We start from the raw sequence: 22,770 nt of genomic DNA on the forward strand, positions 1-22,770 counted from the left end.
TTAGTAAAATCGATATTAATTGGTCTTCCCTAATTGGGAATGAGGCGATTGCAGTGTTTTGAAAGACCTGTATATTTTGTTGTCTCTGCTGCCTCTCTGTTGGGGAAGTGTAAGTCAAGGTACAATAACAGAAATTTCTCCAAAAGCTCAGCAGGTCTGGCAGCAGAAGACTGGAGAGAAATCAGAATTAATATTTCGGGTCAAGTGATACTGCCTCAGAAGTGTTTTGGGTTTGTCAGTTACGAGGAAGGGTCAATCAACCTGAAATGCTAACACTGATTTCTCTCCACAGTTGCTGCCAGATCTGCAGATTTTTGCAGCAATTTCTGTTTTTGTTTCTGATTTACAGCATCCGTGGTTCATTCAGTTTTATTTTGTAAATAAATTTATTTTAATAGGACCTCATCCTCACTTTGTCATTCCTATTTAATTGTCCACTGATGTTCAGTCACAGCAGAGTATACCATCTACAAAATGCACTGAAGAAATTCACTAAGGATCCTGCAACAGCACCTTCCAAATCCACATCCTGTAGAGAGACAAGGGTAGCTGACAGATGGGAACACTGCTAGCCGAAACTTCCCCTCCAGCCACTCTTAATCCTGCCTTGGAAATATAAGGCTAAATTAATTATCTATAGATATCACACAAAAGTTGTGACAAAGAAGGTCATTTGATCAATTATTAGCTATCCCAAAAGATTCACGCAAAGATCCCTAATATAACATCAAATTATATCTTGAGTAAGTCCCGGGTTTCCCTTTCATCTGAAATATATTTTGTGTACTGTCCACCTGTACAAAGAAACATCTCTTCTTTATCTTTCACTCTCTCAAGCCTATCTTTCTTTGTGCTCTTTAATGAAACATAATGTGATTTAATATAATGTTCCAGTATTTTTCTCCCAGTGGCTGATCTTATTTACCTCCAGAAAAGCACTTCATTGATGGCCTCCTTCCACGATTAAGAACAAAAACATCCAAACTGCTTTTGAAATAACTCTACAGAGGCCAGCATCCCATCACCAGGTCACCTTTATATACACATGAACAGTCCTTCTGAGAAAGTGCTGAAGATCAGAGCTGAAAAGTGTGCCACTGGAAAAGCACAGCAGGTCAGGCAACAGTCCTTAAATTGAATATTGCCTCTTCAGAGTCAGCTCTCAGAATCAGTATTTCTGACACTATCCTTTTTTTATTTTATTAAACAATATAGTTTACAAAACAGTTAACATTAACAGCTGTATACAATGGCGAGACCAGACCCCAAACCCTACCGGCCAACCAGTTTTCAGGGAAATGAAGACAAACCTCAAATCCCATTTTCAACCTTCACAAAACCGTAACAATGACAAGTACATATAAGACAGTCCAATTACATAAAAAAGTGTATAATATACAGACTCACAGCAAGCCCCTCCCCCATCCCTCCAGACACTCCCCTTTTTATCTGTCAGCCAGGACTCCCTGATTGGACCAGGTTAACAGCCCCAGTCAGGGAACTCATATTCTGTGAGGTCCATCTGGCTGACCTCGTGACAGCTATTGTGTTTCCTTGGAACCCAGCCTTTGACACAAGGCATGATCCTTATCATTGTTCTCTTCACTGGCTCCAATAATCAAATATCATCCTTTATTTTTTGGACACTGCATTCAAGATGGATTATGACCAGAGTACCATTCAGTTTGATCACCATCTTGACTGATGTGGGTCATACGGTTTCACCTGTGCAGTACAACATTTCAGTGGCCGTGTATCTTGGTTCTTCATGAAGGTAAACTTCTTCTAGACATACAATTCCTATTAGTTTGGTAACATTTTACAAACTTGACCGTGTGGCACTGAAATTTTGGATCCCTTCTCTATGGAGGCACCATGTTCGGCACTTCACTCAGTAGTGGATTGAAAAGGTGGTGTGGAGCTGTGTGAATTAAGATTTTGATGAGTACAATGCAGAGAGAAGACCTTAGCTCATAGAAACCAGATGGTGAATCAATTTGGGAGAAACAAGGAGGAGAAGAACTAAGAGGTCACTTGTGGGAGTTGTTCATATGCCCCTTAATAACAGCAACACTGAAGGATATGGGATTCAGGGCATTAACAAAACATAAAAGGTGAGCTCAGGTGACTTGAATATACATGTAATTCTGTAAAAGGTTTATCCAAGAGAATGACAGAGTCTCATTGAGGAATACGAATCATTAGTGGCTGAATTAAAAACTTAAAGATTTAAAAAAGAATGAAGGCAAAACAAGAATACCATAAAAGTTAACGATATGTCAAAAGGTTTCTCCTATCAACCTACCAGGTTGTACCTATCAGCTGTACTCACCTGTCCCCACCTCGCCACTCCACTACTCTCCCCACCCATAACCCTTCCCCACCCCCCCACTCCCCCTTATCTGCAAATCCCCCTACCCCTACCCCCACTCCCACCTCCAGTCCTGAAGCAGGGTTATACCTGAATCATTGACTTCTCCACCTTCTGATGCTGCCTGGCTTGCTGTGTTCTTCCAGCCTCCTACCTGTCTACCTTGGATTCCAACATCTGCAGTTTTTTGTCTCTAACTAAGATATGAAGAACCGGCAAAGAATAGCTTAAAAAATGACAGTTTGAGTAAAGCTAACCAGTTGTGTACAAACAGATAGTATCAGTTTATGCAAATGTTTAAAAATCACAAGAGTAACTAAAGTGAGTTCCAGTCCTCAACAGAGTGGGCAGGGAGAATTGATCATGGAAAATAAGGCTACCTGATGAAGGAGCTGAAAATGTGTTGCTGGTCAAAGCACAGGTCAGGCAGCATCCAAGGAACAGGAAATTCGACGTTTTGGGCCAGAGCCCTTCATCAGGGCTCTGGCCTGAAACGTCGAATTTCCTGTTCCTTGGATGCTGCCTGACCTGCTGTGCTTTGACCAGCAACACATTTTCAGCTCTGATCTCCAGCATCTGCAGACTTCACTTTTTATTACCTGATGAAGGAGCAGCGCTCCGAAAGCTAGTGCTTCCAAATAAACCAGTTGGACTATAACCTGATGTTGTGTGATTTTTAACTATGGAAATCAAGGAGATAGCAGAGGCATTTAATAGTTATTTTGTGGCTGTCTTCACAAACCATTTTGAGAACATTTCAAAGATAGTGAAAAATCAACAGGCGAACAGAAGTGAGGAGCTAAAACAATCAATTATAAATCAACAGAAAACTATTCAACCTGAAGGCTAACAAATCACCAGGATATGGTAGCCTGCATTTTAGGTTCTCAACAGAAGTGTGTACAGAGATAGGAGATGTGGGTGAACGTGAGGGCTACAGATGCTGAAGATCAGAGTCAAAGAGTGTGGCGCTGGAAAAGCACAGCCGGTCAGGCAGCATCCAAGGAGCAGGAGAGTCGATGTTTTGAACGTAAGCTGTTCACCAGGGCACTGCAGATGAGGGGCTTATGCCCGAAACATTGACTCTCCTGCTCCTCAGATGCTGCCTGACTGGCTGCGCTTTTCCAGCACCACACTCTTTGGCAGAGATAGATGATGCGTTGATTATAATTTTCAACAATCGACTACATTCTCAAAAGGAGGCCAATAGACTTGAAAATTGCTAATGTTCAGCATTTACACAAGGAAGAAACAAATAGAAAACAGGAACCTATAGGCCAGTTATAGGTTCAATACCTGTCGGGGGAAATTGCTAAAATCCATTATTAAGAAGCTTAGAGTACAACACTATGATCAGGCAGAGTCAACATGACTTTATGAAAGGGAAATTATTGTTAACTAATTAATTCATGTTTGAGATAAAGGGATGGGTTGTACTTGGATTTCCAATAGGCATCTGATAAGATGCTGCAAAGTTATTACAGAAGATAAGAGCACATGGTCTGGAGACAACATATCAGCATGGATAAAGGATTTGTTAATTAACAGGAACCTGGGGCAGAATGGTGACTCAGTGGTTAGCACTACTGCCTCACAGCACTAGGGACCCGGGTTCAATTCAATCTTCGGGTGACTGGCTGTGTGGAGTTTGCACATTCTCACTATGTCTGCGTGGGTTTCCTCCCACAGTCCAAAGGTGTGCGGGGATAGGCTGGATTGGCCATGCTAAATTGCCCATAGTGTGCAGGGTAGTTGGATTAGACATAGGAAATGCAGGGTTACAGGAATATGGTAGGAAGAGTGGATCAGGATGGCATGCTATTCAGAGGGTCGATATGGACTTGGTGATGCAGAAATTCTATGATTCTAGGAAGCAAAAAGTAGGGATAATGAGTCTTTTACAGTTGGTGGTTTTAACTAGTAGAGTGCCCTAGGGATCTACACTAGAGTCTCAACTCCTTAACAATCTATATGAATGAGTTGGACAAAGGGAACGTGTGTATGCCAGCTCCATTTGCTGATGACGGTGAAGAGGTTGAGATAGAAAGAGAGGGAAAGAAATGCTGCTTAGCTGTGATGACTGGCTGTCTGGAGTCTGCCTGTTTTTCCGGTATCTGTGTGGGTTTCCTCCCACAATCCAAAGGTGGGTGGGATTAGGCTGTTTACCTGGCACACAGTCCTGTGTTATACCTTCATCAGATTGGCAGCTCTTCTTAAATTCTACTTGGTACTGCAGATGGCACCTTCCATACACCTCCCTGAATGAAGATTGATCTCTCTCCACCCCCTGCCATTTGATGGTAACGGTGGAATGAGGGATGTGCCAAATCCATAAACGTACGGATTGTGGTGGAAACATTTCTGTTGCTTACACTTCACTGTGGCTGCTGAGCTTTAAGATGCAACAAGGAAAGTGGAGTTGAGTCTATAACCAGAGTTGCCTTGTTCTGACTAAATGGTGGAGCAAGCCAAACAATGTCCTCTGGGTCCTATGTCTCCATTCTCTTTTGGTACAAATTTGAAAATAGTTCCACTGAATGATAGCTCTCTGCTTCTATCCCTTCAGCTAAGATGGTAGGAAAGTAAGTTGTCAGGAGGAGGCAGCAGAGAGATATTGACAGGTAGAACGTAGAACATAGAACATAGAACAATACAGCACAGAACAGGCCCTTCGGCCCACGATGTTGTGCCGAACATCTATCCTAGCTTAAGCACCTATCCATGTACCTATCCAATTACCGCTTAAAGGTCACCAATGATTCTGACTCTGCCACTCCTACAGGCAGCGCATTCCATGCCCCCACCACTCTCTGGGTAAAGAACCTACCCCTGACATCCCCCCTATACCTTCCACCCTTCACCTTAAATTTATGTCCCCTTGTAACACTTTGTTGTACCCGGGGAAAAAGTCTCTGACTGTCCACTCTATCTATTCCCATGATCATCTTATAAACCTCTATCAAATCACCCCTCATCCTTCGCCGTTCCAATGAGAAAAGGCCTAGCACTCTCAACCTATCCTCGTACGACCTATTCTCCATTCCAGGCAACATCCTGGTAAATCTCCTCTGCACCCTCTCCAAAGCTTCCACATCTTTCCTAAAGTGATGTGACCAGGCCTGCACACAGTACTCCAAATGTGGCCTTACCAAGGTCCTGTACAGCTGCAACATCACCTCACGACTCTTGAATTCAATCCCTCTGCTGGTAAAGTGAATAGCTAAATATTTATCAAATATAACATGGAAACTAAGTAAGTATCTACTTTGGGAGGAAGAACAGAAAAGCAGTAAAGTCTTTAAATGGAGAGGGACTATTGTTGTTGTGTTGCCATAGTCTTACCAGACCATAGGAGATGCTCTCATTAGAGAGAGAGAAGCAACTGGGGGTGATTTAACCCAAGGACCACCAGATCTCAAGCGAGGCAAGAGGTTGAGAGAGTTCTTCATGGTAACTTCAAGCCGGTGATGGGTATTGAACCCTGCTGTTGGCATCGCACTGCTCTATAAACCAATGATCCAGCCAACTGAGCTAAACCAATTCCTGGAGAGTGATTACAAAGCAAAGGGCATATACATCACAAATTGTTGCAATCCCACAGTAAATGGAATGTTGGTATTGTATGAGAGGGGAATGAATACATGAAAATAGGCAGGTTTTACTGTCAGCATACAAAGCCAGTGAGATCACGTCTGGCGTATGGAGTACAGTTGTGGACTCCCTCTTTGAAAATGGATGTAATTGCATTAGAAACAGATTAGAGAAAGGCAACTGGGCTCATTCCTGGAGTGAAGAGTTAATGTTTTGAAAAACTGCAGCTTAGAAGAATGTTTAGATGAACCTTATTGAAATGCATAAGATCTGAAGGACACAGGAAGATGTTTCCTCTTGTGTGGGAGACTTGAGCAAGGGGACACAATTTAAAAATCGGAAGTCTCCCTTTTAGACACAGAGAGGGAGAAATGTTTTCTCTCAGAAGATCACTAGCCGGTGGACCGATCTCCCCAGGAAGCAGTGGATGCAGGATTATTCAAGGCAAAGTTAGCTAGAGCTTTGATAGATGTGAAAATCAAAGATGATGGCGGGCAGACAGGAAAGTATGTCCATAACAGAGTCACTATGTTCTTACTAAATGGTGGAGAAGGCCAAACGGTGTTCTCTAGCTCCTTGCTCTCTTGGCATAAATTTGCAACTAATTCCACTGAATGATAGCGCTCTGCTTCCCTCCCTTCAGCTATCTGTTAAAAATTTTGTGCATGATGTTAAAAAAAGACAGCGTGAATGGAATACCGGGTATTTTCTTTACTTTTTTTTGAGAACCTGACCCCAGTTTTTCTACAGAGTTAATGTTTTCAAATAAGAGGCACCAAGAAGCTCATTGCAAGGGCTGTAGGAATGTGATGGAAGATAACACCAGCCTGAGCTGACAAAGATTAGTTCCAAGATGGTGGCACAAGCATGATAGGCACGTTCGGGCTCCTAAGCCTGTCTGCTCCAGACCAGCTTCTTCCTCCTCTCTTTTTTATTCTTTCCATCTTCCTTCTTTCCTGTCTTCTTCCTTTTTTCATCTTCTCCCTGTCAGAGAAGACAGCAACTCTGAGAAGGGTAAGTGGATGGGGCTGAAAACGTGTTGCTGGAAAAGCACAGCAGGTCAGGCAGCATCCAAACAGCAGAAGAATCGACGTTTCGGGCATGAGCCCTTCTTCAGGAATGGGGGATCCGGAGGGAGGTCTGTTGCTGGAGGCTTCGGATTTGTTGTAGGTACTGGTTGTCCTGGTTGGGTCCAAATTTTGTTGGTCTGAACGTAGTCCGGAGTCCATGCGGGGTCAATCGGTTCTGTAGGCAGGTGCTGAGGAAGGAGATGTGACTGTGGTAGCGAGTCTGTTTGAGAATGTTGCTGAAGAGCTTCTGGGCTGAGGAGATGACCTGGGGTGTGCAGTGAGAGAGGGGAAATCCTTGCAGAGAGGGGAAGAGAGCTTCTTCAAGGAAGGGAACCTTGCAAGAGGATTCGCAGTAGGTTAAAATCTTCTAGGAGAAAGTGAGGACTGCAGATGCTGGAGATCAGAGCTGAAAATGTGTTGCTGGAAAAGCGCGGCAGGTCAGGCAGCATCCAAGGAGCAGGAGAATCGACGTTTCGGGCATGAGCCCTTCTTTAGGAATCAAGTGGATGGGGCTCCCGGATGCTGCAGGCTGGAGCAGGGGACTCCAGAGTTGGCAAGATGGCAGCTGTAATGGCGGCAGTGTGGTATGCCCACAGGGGTCTCCTGGTGTCATCAAGGCAGCCTTGGAGCTAGAGACTCCTGGTTGCGGGACGAGTGTGGTTCAGCATGGGGCACCGCATGCAGAGGTTTTGCAGAGGTTTAACTAGCCACCAACAGTTAGTGCCTGAAGAGTGGTGGGCATGGACTCAGCGAGGAAGGACTGTAACTACAGTACTTTAAAGATAATTAAAAAAGTATCATTCTGGATTACTTAAACTCCGTATTCCCATATTAGTCTTTTTTTCACTATTTCAATTCTGTAACAACACAAAGCATCTGTACCTATGATAGCGCTGAGAGGTGAAATTACAAACATTTCACTGGATTCATTCATGTGCACGTTACAATTCTGTTTTATTCCAAGTTGCACATTGTCCTGACTTGCAACTATGTCACTGTTCCTTCACTGTCAATGGGTCAAAATCCTGGAACATCCTGTGGGTATCTACACATCCCCAGAGACTTCAGCTGTTCAAGGCTATGACTCACCTGCACCTTTGCAAGGGCAATTTGGAATAGGTAACCGAATGCTAAACAGCAATGCTATACTATGCAAAATTACTTTTCATTCACAGGACAAAGGTGTCACTGGCTGTGTCAGCATTTATTGCCCAACCCTAATTGCCCAGAGGGCAGTTAAAAGTCAACCACATTGCTATGGGTCTGGAGTCCCATGTCATCCAGACCAGGTAAGGATGGCAGCTTCCTTCCCCAAAAGGACATTAGTGAAAACATTTGGGTTTTTCCCCTGACAGTCAGCAATGGTTTAATTATCATCATTAGACCTCTAACCCCAGATTTGTTTAAAATTTGAATTAAAATCCAACAGTCTGCTGTGGCAGGCTTCGAACCTCAGTCACCAGAACACCACCCAGGTGTCTGGATTAACGGTCCAGTGATATTACCACTAGGCCATCGCCTCCCCCAAGTGAATAAAAAGAATTCTACGTCAACCATTAGTCTACCTCTCCGCTCCTCCAACCAAACTATGCAGCCTGCTGGGACTTATCAGGTGAAAAGGTCACGAGAAGCAGCTGACGTACAAGTCATCGGGCAGTAGATAAACTCTCTTCTGGCATACATCAAGCCTTCAATGGAAAGAACTGCAAAACTGAAATGAAACAGCTGTTGACATAGGGCGGAGGGCAATTTCTTACAACTGGTTAGCAAGACATTTAACTTTCTCGGTCCTCAGAAATCAGACTGATTTTGCATACGCAGAGGTCGCACAAAGGAGTCAAAATTATTCCAAGTTCCATTTACAAAATGCAAACTTTCCAGGGTTCTGCTGCATCAACAAACTTCCAAAACAACCAGAGATTCTTCACCATGTAGCAAAAGCATTTTCTTTGGCAATCTCAGCAGATATTTCTTCAGTGATGTTGACACTGGTTGCTCATTTTCTCCTGTCTGAGCAACTCGCTTCAGAAAAAGCGACAGGAAGTGTGCAGTAATAAAATATTGAAATGCAACAGCGTAGCAGAGCAACCCAACTTTTGCTGGCATTTTGTGTTTTTGTTCTCATCTACAGCGTTTGGATTACGTTGCTTCTGTTTAATAGTGTACTTGGCCAGTTCCCAACAACATACTGCAGTTCATGTAGCAATCTTGATAATGGTTTGCAAGGAAACATCAGTAGACAGTTAATCAACCACATTGAACAAAAAACAAAAGAACTGTGGATGCTGGAAATCGGAAACAAAAACAGAAATTGCTGGAGAAACTCAGGTCTGGCAGCATCTACAGAAATAAATCAGCACTAACATTTTGGGCCAGAGATTGTGCATCATACTGACATTGGACCAATGATATATACAAACTGGATTAGCCATAGGCAACTAACTACCTTTTTTAAAAGTGGATACTTGGGGGTAGGTGCAGGGACAGGATGAAAGGTTGATGGAACAAAGAAGAATCAAATTTGAGCCACGTCCACTCAAGTTAACACAGCCAAATGTCATATGCTCAATCCTTCTGGTAACCAAGGGAACTAGGGCCAGGTAATCTTGGAAAACTCAATAAGGATTTGTCTTTGGGTATGTATTCATGGGAAATGGGCATCATTGGGTAGGCCAACTTTGACTTATCATCCCTAATTACTCTGAGAGTAGTTGAGAATCAACCATAATGCTGCACACAATATGTACACCAGGCAAGGATGGCAGATTTCCTTCCCTAAAGGACATTATGAACCTGGTGGATTTTTATGACAATCAGACAGTGGCTTCATAGTCATCATCAGACTCTTAATTTCAGATCTTTACTGAATTCTAATTCCATTTTTTTTAAAAATTGAATTCAAATTCCACCATCTGCCATGGATCTCCAGGACAGTTCTGAAGAGTGGTTACTGGACCAGAAATGTTAACTCTGCTTTCTCTCTCTCCACAGAAGCTGTCAGACCTGCTGAGTTTCTCCAGCAATTTCTGTTTTTGCTTTCCAGAACATTACCGAGGTGTCTTGATTAATTGTCAAGTGATAATACCACTAGGGCCATTCAGCAGCACAGTGCCAAATGCATCTTAGCTTCAATTGTTTCCCTGGTAAATTTGATGAAAGTTCTCTCTGGCGTGCATCAGATCCAGATCCCAGTCTTCGCTGATCTCAGAAGGACAGATTTCACAAATTATTCACCAAACTATTCAGCTGGACAGTGCAGTAGTGGGACAGTGCAGTGGTGGGACAGAGCAGCAGCCAAAGTGTCAGACTGACTCTTCCAGGAGCTACGTGCGTACGCAGTTGGATTCAGCCATGAATATTCGTCCTCGTTTAAAAACAACAAACTCTGAACTAGAGACCGGAGCCCTGCACCACTTTTTAAAACCATTGCCACCACAAATGAAGCACAACCACGTCAGTTGCAGCAGGATAAAAGCAAAATAAAGCTCGAACTGTCCTGACGCATTATGCTCCAAACATCACAGCAGAATAACGTTTTACATTTCCCAAAGTCATTGTTACGGCCCGCCCTGCACTGTCGAGTGAATGTGCCAAATTACAGCTCATATCCTGCTGTGGACCCAGTGATTTACATACTCTGGCATGTTATAATTAAGACAAATTTGGAATACTACACTGACACGTAAGAAGAGAGAAAGTTGATCATTCTGAAGTAAAGACAAGAATTGGAGATTACTGCCAGTGTAGCCAAACTTGCATTTAATGGAACCATTACCAAGAGCATTCTGTACATCTGGAGCTATTTTGTGTACACTCAGTTTACAGTCCATTGTAGCTGTCAAATTTCTTCAGAATTGGAAAAGCATATTTGAAGTGAAAGCAGCACTTTGAACATTCTTAGTTAAGCCAATTAATTTTTCGTGGTGAAGAGATCTGTCAGACCTTTATTGTATGGCTTTCAGCTCAAAATGCACAGAGCAGAATGAATCGATTAAGGGTAAAGTTAACAGGGCAAAATTCCTGCAGAGATTTCTTGATCTCCTGCTGTACCTCTGGCAAAGATGAGTGGAAAAATAACGGAGGGAAATAGGGCCAACTCCTGTGAAAATTACTGGAAAACATTTTTTACATTACAGACAGTTTTTAAAAATTAGTTTAATGCAAAGTGTTAAAATTACATTTTCTCCATTATATTCTTTCACTTTGCAAGTACAGTGGACAGCAACTTAAAGCTCATCTCAGGGATCAGAGGGAACAGAGATGAGGAATGATCAGATAAGAGGATCTTGTTGAGGCAAGAAAGATTCCTAAAGGAAACTTGAAACAATATTTTAGCCCTGCTGAAAATGTCAAGACAGAACAGGTACATGTTCAGGGTAAAGTGTGAATTTAGATTGAATGAAGTACCTCCTTGCAGAGAAGGTGGTCACCAACTTAATAAGTTAGTGGGAAGTCCACCTCAAGACGATGGCCTAGTGGTATTATCACTAGGCAACTGATGTAGAGACCCGAGGTAATGTTCTGGGGGACAAGCCCCACCCCGACAGATTCATTTCAATTCATTACAAAATAATCCGGAATTAACAATCTCATGTTGACCATAAATGACTATCAAGATAAATCCATCTAGTTCAATCACATCCTTTAGGGAAGGAAGGGTCTTTACCTGATCTGGTCTACAGTGACTCCTTCCCATAATAACATGGTTGACTCTAAACTATCTCCTAGGGGCTGGTCAATAAATGCTAGCCTACACCACATCCTGTGAATTAATTTTTTAAAAAATGATAAGCTCGTTAAAGAGCAGGCCCTTTTTATTGGCAGTGTTGTGTTTAATGCTCCTTCAGTCTGGGGTTAATTGAAAGGTGATTTGCTTCCAGCTCCTGACCCCAGGAAGGTCTCTCAAAGACCAGGGAGCTTTCCCCATCTCCTCTTTCCCTGCTGAAACACCACTTAACTGGTCTCAGTCAAGATTAGAAAACTGGAAAACTGAACCAAAGAGGTGCTCTTTTCAACTGAATTAAGTTTATTGTCATATGTACTCACAGGAGTACAGTGAGAAGTTTGCAAATCACAACTTATGGCACCATGTTAGGTACCAAGGTACCTAGGTGCAGAATCTTAGAGTCACAGAGATGTACAGCACAGAAACAGACCCTTCGGTCCAACTCGTTTATGCCGACCAGATACCCCAACCTAATCTACTCCCATTTGCCAGCACTTGGCCCATATCCCTCTAAATCAAAGGTGTGGTGCTGGAAAAGTTCAGCAGGTCAGGCAGCATCTGAGGAGTGGGAGAATCGATGTTTGGGATTAAGCCCATTCCTGATAAAGAGCTTATGCCTGAAATGTTGACTCTCCTGTTCCCCGGATGCTGCCTGACCTGCTGTGCTTTTCCAGCGCCACACTTTTCAACTTTGACTCTCCAGCATCTGCAGTCCTCATTTCTCCCATGTTTCTCTAAACCTTCCTATTCATATACCCATCCAAGTGCGTCTTAAATGTTGTAATTGTACCAGCCTCCGCCACTTCATTCCTCACATGCACCACCCTTTACTTGAAAACGTTGCCCCATATGTTCCTTTTAAATCTTTCCCTTCTCACCCTAAATTTCTAAGTATAGTACCTATCCTATTGGTATAAACATGCATTTTCAGTAGAAAAGATTTACAGAGTGCCACCAACCCTCTGCTGCTTCATTCAAACAGCTATCATCGTGGACTGATCAGGAGCTAGAGGGAGATATCAGAATGGAATGCAATGCAGCCAGACCTGAACACTTTCTGACCAGATGCGAGCAACGGAGTGAGAGGTGGGGGCAGAGGAACCAGCGACTAGCTCCAGAACTGCAACCTTGTCTGATTTTCTTTCTTCTTTGCACAAACCACTGTGGTCACTCATAACGCTCTTAATTCTACCTGACTGTGATCAAATAAATGTAATTATTCTGATGAAGAATCACTGGACTCAAAACGTTAACTCTGCTTTCTTCCCACAGATGCTGCCAGACCTGCTGTTTTCCAGCAATTTCTGCTTTTGTTCCAGATATGTAGCGTCTGCAGTTCTTCATTTTATTTTATAAATAAACCTAAGTGATGGATAAAAAGCCTACAACTTTCTGATTTCTGTGGTGTACTGTACCACACAACATTTTTTTTTGAGTACAAATCCTCTGAAGGATTTACACTGTAGATTATGTCAAAACCTGAAAGCAGCAAACCCCTTTAAACTGCAAAAATATCTCTTGGCTTAACAATTTTTACTTTCTTGAGACAGCTTTTCTCTGTCATTGTGCTAACAGCAGGGATTAGCCCCAGATATTAACTGCTTGAGTTTGCATTGTGGATATGCCAACATCCAGGCACTTTCAGTTCTGATATTAATTCCTGTGATAAACTCGTAGAATTTCTACAGTGAGTACATGAGCCATTCAGCCCATCGAGACTGCGTTGATTCTCTATAGAGAATCCCACCCAGAGCTATCCCCTCTCCATCTTATCTTCATGATCCTACATTTAGATGGGTTGGCCATACTCACCAGGCTAAAAATCACACAACACCAGGTTATAGTCCAACAGGTTTAGTTGGAAGCACTAGCTTTCGGAGCGCCGCTCCTTCATCAGGTGGTTGTGGAGAATAAGATTGTAAGACACAGAATTTATAGCAGAAGTTTACAGTGTGATGTAACTGAAATTGTACATTGAAAAGTACCTTGATTGTTTGTTAAGTCTCTCATCTGTTAGAATGACCGTGATCATTTCACTTCTTTCATATGTAAATTGCAAAACCTTTTTAAAAAGTTACATTCTTAAGTGAACTTTAACAATTGGTGTCAGCCCAGACAAGGTATTGGGTATTAGCACCGCTCTGTGCTGCTGTCTGTGCCATGATGTTTAGACTGATTCTAATCTAAAAAATGAATTAACAGAATCTTACATGGATTCATACTGTTTATGAGCAAAGTACAATGTAACTGTGCAAGTACAAATTAACCCCAGAAACTTGTATTGTGTGTGTGCGTGCGTGTGCGAGTGCGAGTGTGTGTGTGTGTGATACACACACACTCTCTCAGACACAACCCCACGCACTTCCCCCACTCACATGTGTTTTGGGGTTAATTTGTACTTGCACAGTTACATTGTACTTTGCTCATAAACAGTATGAATCCATGTAAGATTCTGTTAATTCATTTTTTAGATTAGAATCAGTCTAAACATCATGGCACAGACAGCAGCACAGAGCGGTGCTAATACCCAATACCTTGTCTGGGCTGACACCAATTGTTAAAGTTCACTTAAGAATGTAACTTTTTAAAAAGGTTTTGCAATTTACATGTAAAAGAAGTGAAACGATCATGGTCATTCTAACAGACGAGAGACTTAACAAACCATCAAGGTATTTTTCAATGTATAATTTCAGTTACATCACACTAAGCTTTTGCTTAAATTCTGTGTCTAACAATCTTATTCTCCACAACCACCTGATGAAGGAGTGGCGCTCCGAAAGCTAGTGCTTCCAATTAAATCTGTTGGACTATAACCTCGGTGTTGTGTGATTTTTTTAACTTTGTATACCCCAATCCAACTCCGACATCTCCATATCATGACTACCATCTAACCTGGGGTAAAAAATGAGGTCTGCAGATGCTGGAGATCACAGCTGAAAATGTGTTGCTGGTTAAAGCACAGCAGGTTAGGCAGCATCCAAGGAACAGGAAATTCGACGTTTCGGGCATAAGCCCTTCATCAGGAACCTGCACATCTTTGGTCTGTGGGAGGAAACTCACACAGACACGGGGAGAATGTGCAAACTCCGCAGAGTCACCTGAGGTTGGAATCGAACCCAGGTCCCTGGTGCAGTGAGGCAGCAGTGCTAACCACTGAGCCACCATGCCATCATTAATGTCTTACTCTCATTCACTAAAGCAGTAGAAGTCAAAGCAAATGACACTCATCAGCTGCTGTACCCAAAAGTTGCATATTGATTTAAAAAAAAATAATGTTCAGGACAAAATCCACGATAAGGTTGATTTAGAAGGTTAAACCTATGACACAAGTATGAGTAGGGATCTCCTGGTCCAGATGTATGGACACTACCAGTGTGCTACAAAAGCCCTGTGCTAAATGAGAAAATTGGATGAGGAAATAGTACCCAGCGAATAAATAATCAACATCTGGAAGTTGATGTTCATGTCTATGGAAATAGAATGTTATAAAAATAGTACTGAGAAAGAGGCACAAAGATGTTAATTAAAGCTGAAAGAGGCTGGCAAGAATTTAGACCGTTCACTGTGTTGTTCAATGATCATCAAAGCCACAGAAAGTTATTTCTAAACTTAAGAATTGGTTTAAAGAGTATTTAAAAAGTGTTGAAAGCAGTCAACCACAGACAGAATGAAAATTTCCTTCCTCTATTGGTCAGATGATGCTCAAATAGAGCGCACCCTTCAGGCTCTGTCACCTCAAACACAGCAGTTCAGGTATGTTTCCTTCAGTCAGACATGGTATTAAAAAGGTGTTATTAATTCCATGCACCAAAACACAGCAAATGTTTGGATTCAATAGTTCAAGGTTCCACAAAATTGTCCACCCAAATGCCACTGAGCACTGCAGTTTTCCAGAAAACTGAAACATTAGATAACCGTTTCGAGCAGACACTGTACCTGTCAGTGAACAGCACCACAAGATCATCGCGGTCAGCGTGATTTTGCATCTCTTCCTTCAACAGTCGCACTTTCTGTCCTCCACCAATTGTGTGAGGTATGTTTCCCCCACGCCAGTCCTCCTCTGCACCAAGTACCTGCACAGAGGAACAAAGCATTCACACGAGGAAGCCAAAACTGCAGCACTCCTTCCAACGAAGGGTCACACAGAGTCGAAACGTTAACTCGGTTTCTTTCTCTATATACACTGCCAGACCTGCTGAATTTCTCTAGCATCCCTGCTTCTTGTTGTAACACATTTTTTAAATTCAAAAATATACTTTAAAAATATCTTAATATACACAGTCTGTTCCGTAGAGTAGCATTTAAAGGGACAAACAAACATTGGAGTTTGACTCCATCCAACAAACAACCCTAGAAATTTCTTACTTGTGCAGAATTATATTTACATACATCTGAGGCACCGGGAGGGTCCAGAAACTGAACAGACCTCCATTTAACGTTGACAGAAAGACCTCACAGTGGTCTTTTCACATTGTGCCTGGATAGCAGCTGCTCCAAGCTTTAGTGTGAACATTCCTGATGGCCTGGAAAGGTCAGAGGTGAAGGCTAAGAGTGTCTATGGGTAGAGGTCAGAGGTGAGGGATAAGAGCGACTGTGGTTAGAGGATGGAGGCGAGGGGAAAGTGCGACTATGGGTAGGGGTCGGAGGTGAGAGGAAAGAGTAACTGCTGGGTAGGGGTTGGTGGTGGTGGTGGGGGGGAGGAGCGACTATGAATAGGGGTCAGAGGTGGGAGTAACTATGGGTGGGGGGGGTGGGAAAGAGTGACTATAGGTAGGTGTCGGAGGTGGTGAAGGAAAGAGTGGCTTTGGGCAGGTGAAGGGAGTGTTTCATGATTAAGGAAACCCATCTCTGTTTCCAGTCATCCTTTTAAATCACAAGCCATAAGGGTCCTTCTGCTATGTTTCCAATCTCACCTGTCAGACAAGCAATCAGTCTGGCCAGTTGGCATGAGTCTGAAATGCATTAAACCCATCCCCACACTAATTGGTCCAGTTCTGTACGAATTACAACTGTCTCATTTTCGACTATTTACACTTCCTGTTAGCACCCGTTCAGCATTTGCCACCCTCCAGGCTTATCATCAGCTCCCTACCTTTTATCTTAGCTTGGCACACTCTCCTCATTCCTGAAGAAGGGCTTATGCCCGAATCGTCGAATCTCCTGTTCCTTGGATGCTGCGTGACCTGCTGCGCTTTTCCAGCAACACATTTTTAGCAGTTATCATCAGCTACCCTTTTGTTTGCCTCAGTAAGGAGACTATCACTGCACTATAACAACCTTGCTCATATGTCAAAAGGTGGGATTCAAACCCACATCTCCAGAACGTTACCCAGCATTCTGAGATTAACTATGTTACTGGTATGAACCAGGCCAGATCCCCTCAAGATATTTCAAGACCCTAACCCTAACTCAAGGCCTAGACCCTAACTTTTTCTTAAACACAGATGTGAAGTGGATATTCCAAATGCGATGCAGCTGATCAAACCACTCTTTGAGAAAAACAGAATTTATTTAAACAATATAATTGAAACATGAATAAAAGCAAGCAGAATTTAGAATCTTAGCTACAGAGGAACCTCGATTATCCAAATATCAATTCCAAATTTCAGATTATCCAAAGATTTCAAAGTCCCACAAAAATGTTACATCAAAGAGGTAAGTATGTTAGATTTACCTGTACTGAAGAACATATGAAAACTCTGGCAAAATCAAAGAAACACAAGCAACTTAAGCATGAGCGACTGGATTGTTTTTAGGCATGGGTTGTTACACAGCCCTTTACAAAAATAAGTGTTTTAGAGTATTCCCATCACTTCATTGGGCCGTACATTAAAAAAAATGGCTGAGAATGTAAAAGCATGTGTGGGGTAGTGCTTCTGTCTTACTATTGCGAGACTGAGTTCCCAGAAACTAACAAATGCTCTTGCGATCGTAGAAGCTGTTCAGGACCTTGTTTAATGCTGGGATTTCATATACAGTATTTGTGTGATGGTGTCCTTTTCATTTTAACCTGTGATTTGCAGACTGTAAGGATTAGTTTGTTTAAATGACAGACTCAGTAAAGTTATAGAATTTAAACAAATTCTCCAGTAGGACAGCGTTAGATCAGTGTGTCTTTCCTCATTTAAGGTAAAATCAATTATCTGAACGAAATAGTGCCCGCCAATCACATTTGGATAATCAAAGTTCCTGTGTATTGGAAAACTTAACCAACTCGATACAGCAACTTAACTAATTAACTGTTCCAGCCCAGTAACATCCCATAAACACACCCCTTTGCAAAAAAGTAAATTCAAATACAGATTCTTGCAGGGCAGAGGGAACAACTTGCAGAGAGAGATTTCGGAGAAATTGAAAGGCTTTCTTTACTGAAGCTTACAACTCCCCTGGACTCTCACATCTTGTGACTGCAACAGCTAAAACATACTAGAAAGAAAATCTGAACTGACAGAACTGGCCAATTGCCTTCCATTGTTAAACCTTTTGAAACCCTAGACACCTCGGCATCTCTGCTTTTCCAACCTCTCTTTAAAAAAAAGGATAAAATAACCCTTTTGAAGAGGCAGCATCGTCACAATTACTACCATGCCATCAGGTCCACTAAAACTTCCTTCCCTGACCAGGAATCTTACCTTGGTCAGAGAGGTGAAAGCATGAAATTTTAACCACAGGAACATAACAGAAGCTTCAGGAACAGAGGTGCATCAGTGAGCGGTTTATCACTCATCAATTGTTACTTCCTCATTCATCTGTCCAGAGATGTTACGATGTGCCTGTGGACAGGTGAATCTTGAACGCAGGCCTCCTGGCTCAGAAATAGGGACACTAGCACTATACCACAAGAGTTCTAATTGCCTTTTTTATTACTTTGGGCTGTCTGGAGTAGGAGTAATGTGAAGAAATCAAATCAGCTGTGATCTTACTTAAACAAAGCATGCTTAAAGAAGTGATTGGATCAAACCTGCTCCCAGCCCTTACATTTGTAGATGTTTTTAATCATTCTGTTTTGATTTGTTATGAGACATCTCCAGCCATTCTGTGGAAGTGTAGGCACTCTAGATCATGGTCTGGCCATGTCTTTTTTAAACAGCAAGAGAAATGTCCCTCTTTCTCTCCTACTAGCTCTCCAACACCAGGAGTCCAATTACAGTTATTACAGTCACAGAGTTGTACACCACAGCAACACCACCCTGAGATTTTGGAGAAGACTTGGAACTCAGATTGTGGACCAGTTTGCACGTTGGGCCAGTGTGTTTGCTTTCAGACATTTCATCACCATACTAGGTAACATCATCAGTGAGCCTCTGGTGAAGCGCTGGGGTTCTGTCTTGCTTATTATTTCCCTGTCTGGGTTGGTTTTGCCTGATGGTTTCATTTCTGGTTCTGTTTCTGAGTGGTTGGTAAATGGGGTCCAAATCGATATGTTTGTAAATGGAGTTCCGGTCTGAATGCCTGGCCGCCGGGAATTCCCACACATGTCTCCGTTTGGCCTGTCCCAGGATGGATGCATTGTCCCAATCGAACTGACTTTCTGATTGGACAACGAATCCACTCCCTGCTCTTTATTTAGCTACAGCTCTGAAAGCTTCAGGTGGGTGTGCCTACAGCATTCTGGGGAGGTTTGGATCCCAGAACTACTGAGGCATATTCAGTTCTGAAAATTAATACTGAAAATCTGTCCCAAACTGTCAAGAAAATAAGCCCAACGGAATTGCCATTTAAAAGACTGGCGCACTATGAGATTCAGATAAAGGAATTTGGCTTAAAGAAGTTATTCCTGTTTAACCTCCTTTCACTTCAGATCCACTAACTATCTTTAGCCAAATGGTCAAAGACAAAACTAAACATAGAGTTGAAATGCTGTTTTCTCTCCCTTCCTCCCCAAACGTAACCCCTCAATTTTCAAATAATAATTCTGAAGAAAGTCCAATTAAAAGTATGAAGACAGAGAGAACATGACACGCGCACCATGCACGATCTATGATCTCTCATTCTTATTGTTAGAGGTTAAAGTGGAAGGTGACAGGTAAACAGGTTTAAGGAGGCAACTTAGTGAAGAGAAATGTTGCTGGACTCTATCTTTGCACTCTGGGATAATCCTGAAACACCGAGCAGATTTAGAAGAAAAATCATGATGGGTATAGATAGGTTTAACAGGTATATTTTCACTAGGATGGGGAAGTTAAAAACTAGGTGGCATTTTTTAAAGGTGAGATGAGACAGATTTAAAAATGAGGGGCAAATCTTTTACATAAGGAGTGGGTCATGCATGGAATTAACTATCAGAGGAAGTGGAGAATGGGGCATGATTCCAACATTTAAAAGATACCTTGGTAAGTACATGAGTAGGAAAGGTTTAGAGGGACATGGGCCAAATGTAGTCCGGTAGAACTATGATTTGGAGATGGCAGTATGGAACTGGGGTGTACAAAGTTAAAAATCTCGCACCACCAGGTTATAGTCCAACAGGTTTAATTGGAAGCACACTAGCTTTCGGAGCGACACTCCTTCATCAGGTGGTAGTGGAGGGATCAATCCAACACACAGAATTTATAGCAAAAATTTACAGTGTGATGTAACTGAAATTATACATTTAAATATTGATTGTCTGTTAAGCCTTTCATCTGTTAGAATATCATGATAGTTTCACTTCTTTCATGTGTAAATCATAAAACCTTTTTTTTAAAAAGTTGCACCTTTTAAAAGGTGGAACTAGTTTAGTTTGGGATTATGTTCGACATGGATTGATTGGACCAAAGGGTCTGCTTTTGTGCTGTATGACTATCGCTGAATGACTGTATGAGAGCAGGACTTGTTACAGCTTTATGAACAGGGTACTGAGTTGGATGGTCAGCCATGTTTAAATTTAATGGGAGAGCAGGTTTGAAGAACCAAATAGCCTACTCTCCTCTCTATATATCTGTGGTGCAACCCATTCTGATAATGAGCAGCTCTGTGCCATATTTTTAAAGTTTGCATCCCTTACAATTAAGGAAGGGAAGATTAGTGCTGTGCCACAGTGAGAGAGAATATTGGTTTCCCTAGGAACTAAGGCAGATGAAAAGTAGTGGTTCAACAAATCAACAACTGCAGAAATATTGTAATATATGGAGGTTCAAGGGCGACTTTTGGGAATACAGAATTTGTAGTAAGTGAATTGGAAATATTTCATTTATACAGGCTGATAATGAAGATGGTAGTCTGGGGAGTGAGTTCTTCAAGAAGGTAATCAGTGATGTCTTTATCCATGATGGTTACAATGAGAGCAAAAATACTATGTGAGGAAGTAAGATAAATGAAGGCGCTATGAATACAAGCCAACAAATTACTTTGGACCTTTAGATCTTGAAACATTCTTTGAGCTATATTGAAAGTGCCTACCTTGACTGTATAGTTGAGATGTTGAGCTGTCTGCATGAAACGTTTGAAGCCATCTGTTTCTTTGGTCGCTACCGTAAGCACCAACAGATTTTCTGAAATGAAGATATTTAAAAGATGAGAAAATTGCTACAAGGGGCAGCATCCGCAATGTGTTCACACAAACAAAACAATACGTCCAGTCAACGAACATCGATCCAGTCACTAAAATAAAATGAAGAATAAAGAAAATTTACAGCCCAGGAACAGGCCCTTCGGCCCTCCAAGCCTGAACTGATCCAAATCTACTGTCTAAACCTGTTGGTCAATTCCTAATCATTTGTATCCCTCTGCTCCCCATCTACTCATGCATCTGTTCAGACACATCTTAAATGAATCTACCGTGCCTGCCTCTACCACCTCTGCTGGCAACGCGTTCCAGGCGCCTACCACCCTCTGTGTGAAGTACTGGCCACGTATATTCCCCTTAAACTTTTCACCTCTCACCTTGAAAGTGTGACCCCTCATTATTGAATCCCTCACCCTGGGAAAAAGCTGGTCTTTATTCACCCTGTCTATACCTTCATGATTTTGTAAACCTCAGTCAGGTTCCCCCCTCAATCTCCTTTTTTCTCATGAAAACAATCCTAACCTACTCAACCACTCTTCATAGCTAGCACCTTCCATACCAGGCAACATCCTCATAAACCTTCTCTGCACCCTCTCCAAAACATCCACATCCTTTTGGTAATGTGGCGACCAGAACAGTACACAATATTCTAAATGCGGCCAAACCAATGTCTTGTATAATTTCAACATGACCTGCCAGTCTTATACTCAGTACCCCGCCCGATGAAAGCAAGCATATGCCTTCTTGACCACTCTATCCACTTGTGCAGCAACCTTCAGGGTACAATGGACCTGCACTCCCAGAGCTCTCTGCCCATCAACTTTTCCCAAGGCTCTTCCGTTTACTGTATAATTTGTTCGAGAATTAGATTTCCCAAAATGCATCTAAACAAAGACGCTGAACATTTGAAACAAAAACAGAAACAGCTGAAGAAACCTCACAGGTCAGGTAGCATCTGTGGAGAGAAAGCAGAATTAGCATCGAGTCCAGTGAGTGATATGAAGCAAGGTTATTGAACTCAAACTTGGAGTTGGAGGAGGTAGGGGAGGTCCTTGATGAATACTTTGCCTCAGTATTCACAGTGAGAGAGACCTTGTCCTATATGAGGACACAGTAAAACAGGCTGATGTGCTCAAACAGGTTGAAGTTAAGGAGGGGCATGTGCAGGAAAGTTTGAAACACATGCAATAGATAAATCACCTGGGTCATACGGGATACACCCAAAGTTTCTACAGGAAATGAGGGAAGAGATTGCTGCACCTTTGGCAATGATCTTTGCAACCTCATTGTCCACTGGAGTACCACCAGATGATTGTAGGGCGGCAAATGTTATTCCTTTGTTCAAGAAAGGGAATTACAACCAGTCGGTCTTGTGTTTGTGGAGGGCAAGTTATTGGAGAGGATTCTGAGAGACAGGATTTATGATTATTTTGGAAAAGCATACCTTGTTTAGAGATAGTCAGCATGGCTTTGTGAGGGTCAGGTCATGCCTCACAAACCTTATTGAATTCTTTGAGTATGTAAC

The 22,770-nt window shown here is 42.2% G+C and overlaps 1 protein-coding gene across 2 annotated transcripts in view; it reads right to left on the reverse strand.

The window, feature by feature from the left end:
- The window catches only part of plod2 (procollagen-lysine, 2-oxoglutarate 5-dioxygenase 2), a 170,094-nt gene that overhangs the window by 83,165 nt on the left and 64,159 nt on the right, over positions 1–22,770 (reverse strand). For both annotated transcript variants that reach the window (XM_060834529.1, XM_060834528.1), the window contains exons 2-3: positions 21,140–21,231; positions 15,695–15,831 (exon numbers count right to left, since the gene is read on the reverse strand). In XM_060834529.1, the coding sequence (XP_060690512.1) occupies positions 15,695–15,831; positions 21,140–21,231 (229 nt within the window). The remainder of the gene's footprint in view (positions 1–15,694; positions 15,832–21,139; positions 21,232–22,770) is intronic.

The sequence above is a fragment of the Hemiscyllium ocellatum genome, chromosome 13 (assembly GCF_020745735.1).
Source record: "Hemiscyllium ocellatum isolate sHemOce1 chromosome 13, sHemOce1.pat.X.cur, whole genome shotgun sequence".
Taxonomy (NCBI): Eukaryota; Metazoa; Chordata; class Chondrichthyes; order Orectolobiformes; family Hemiscylliidae; genus Hemiscyllium; species Hemiscyllium ocellatum.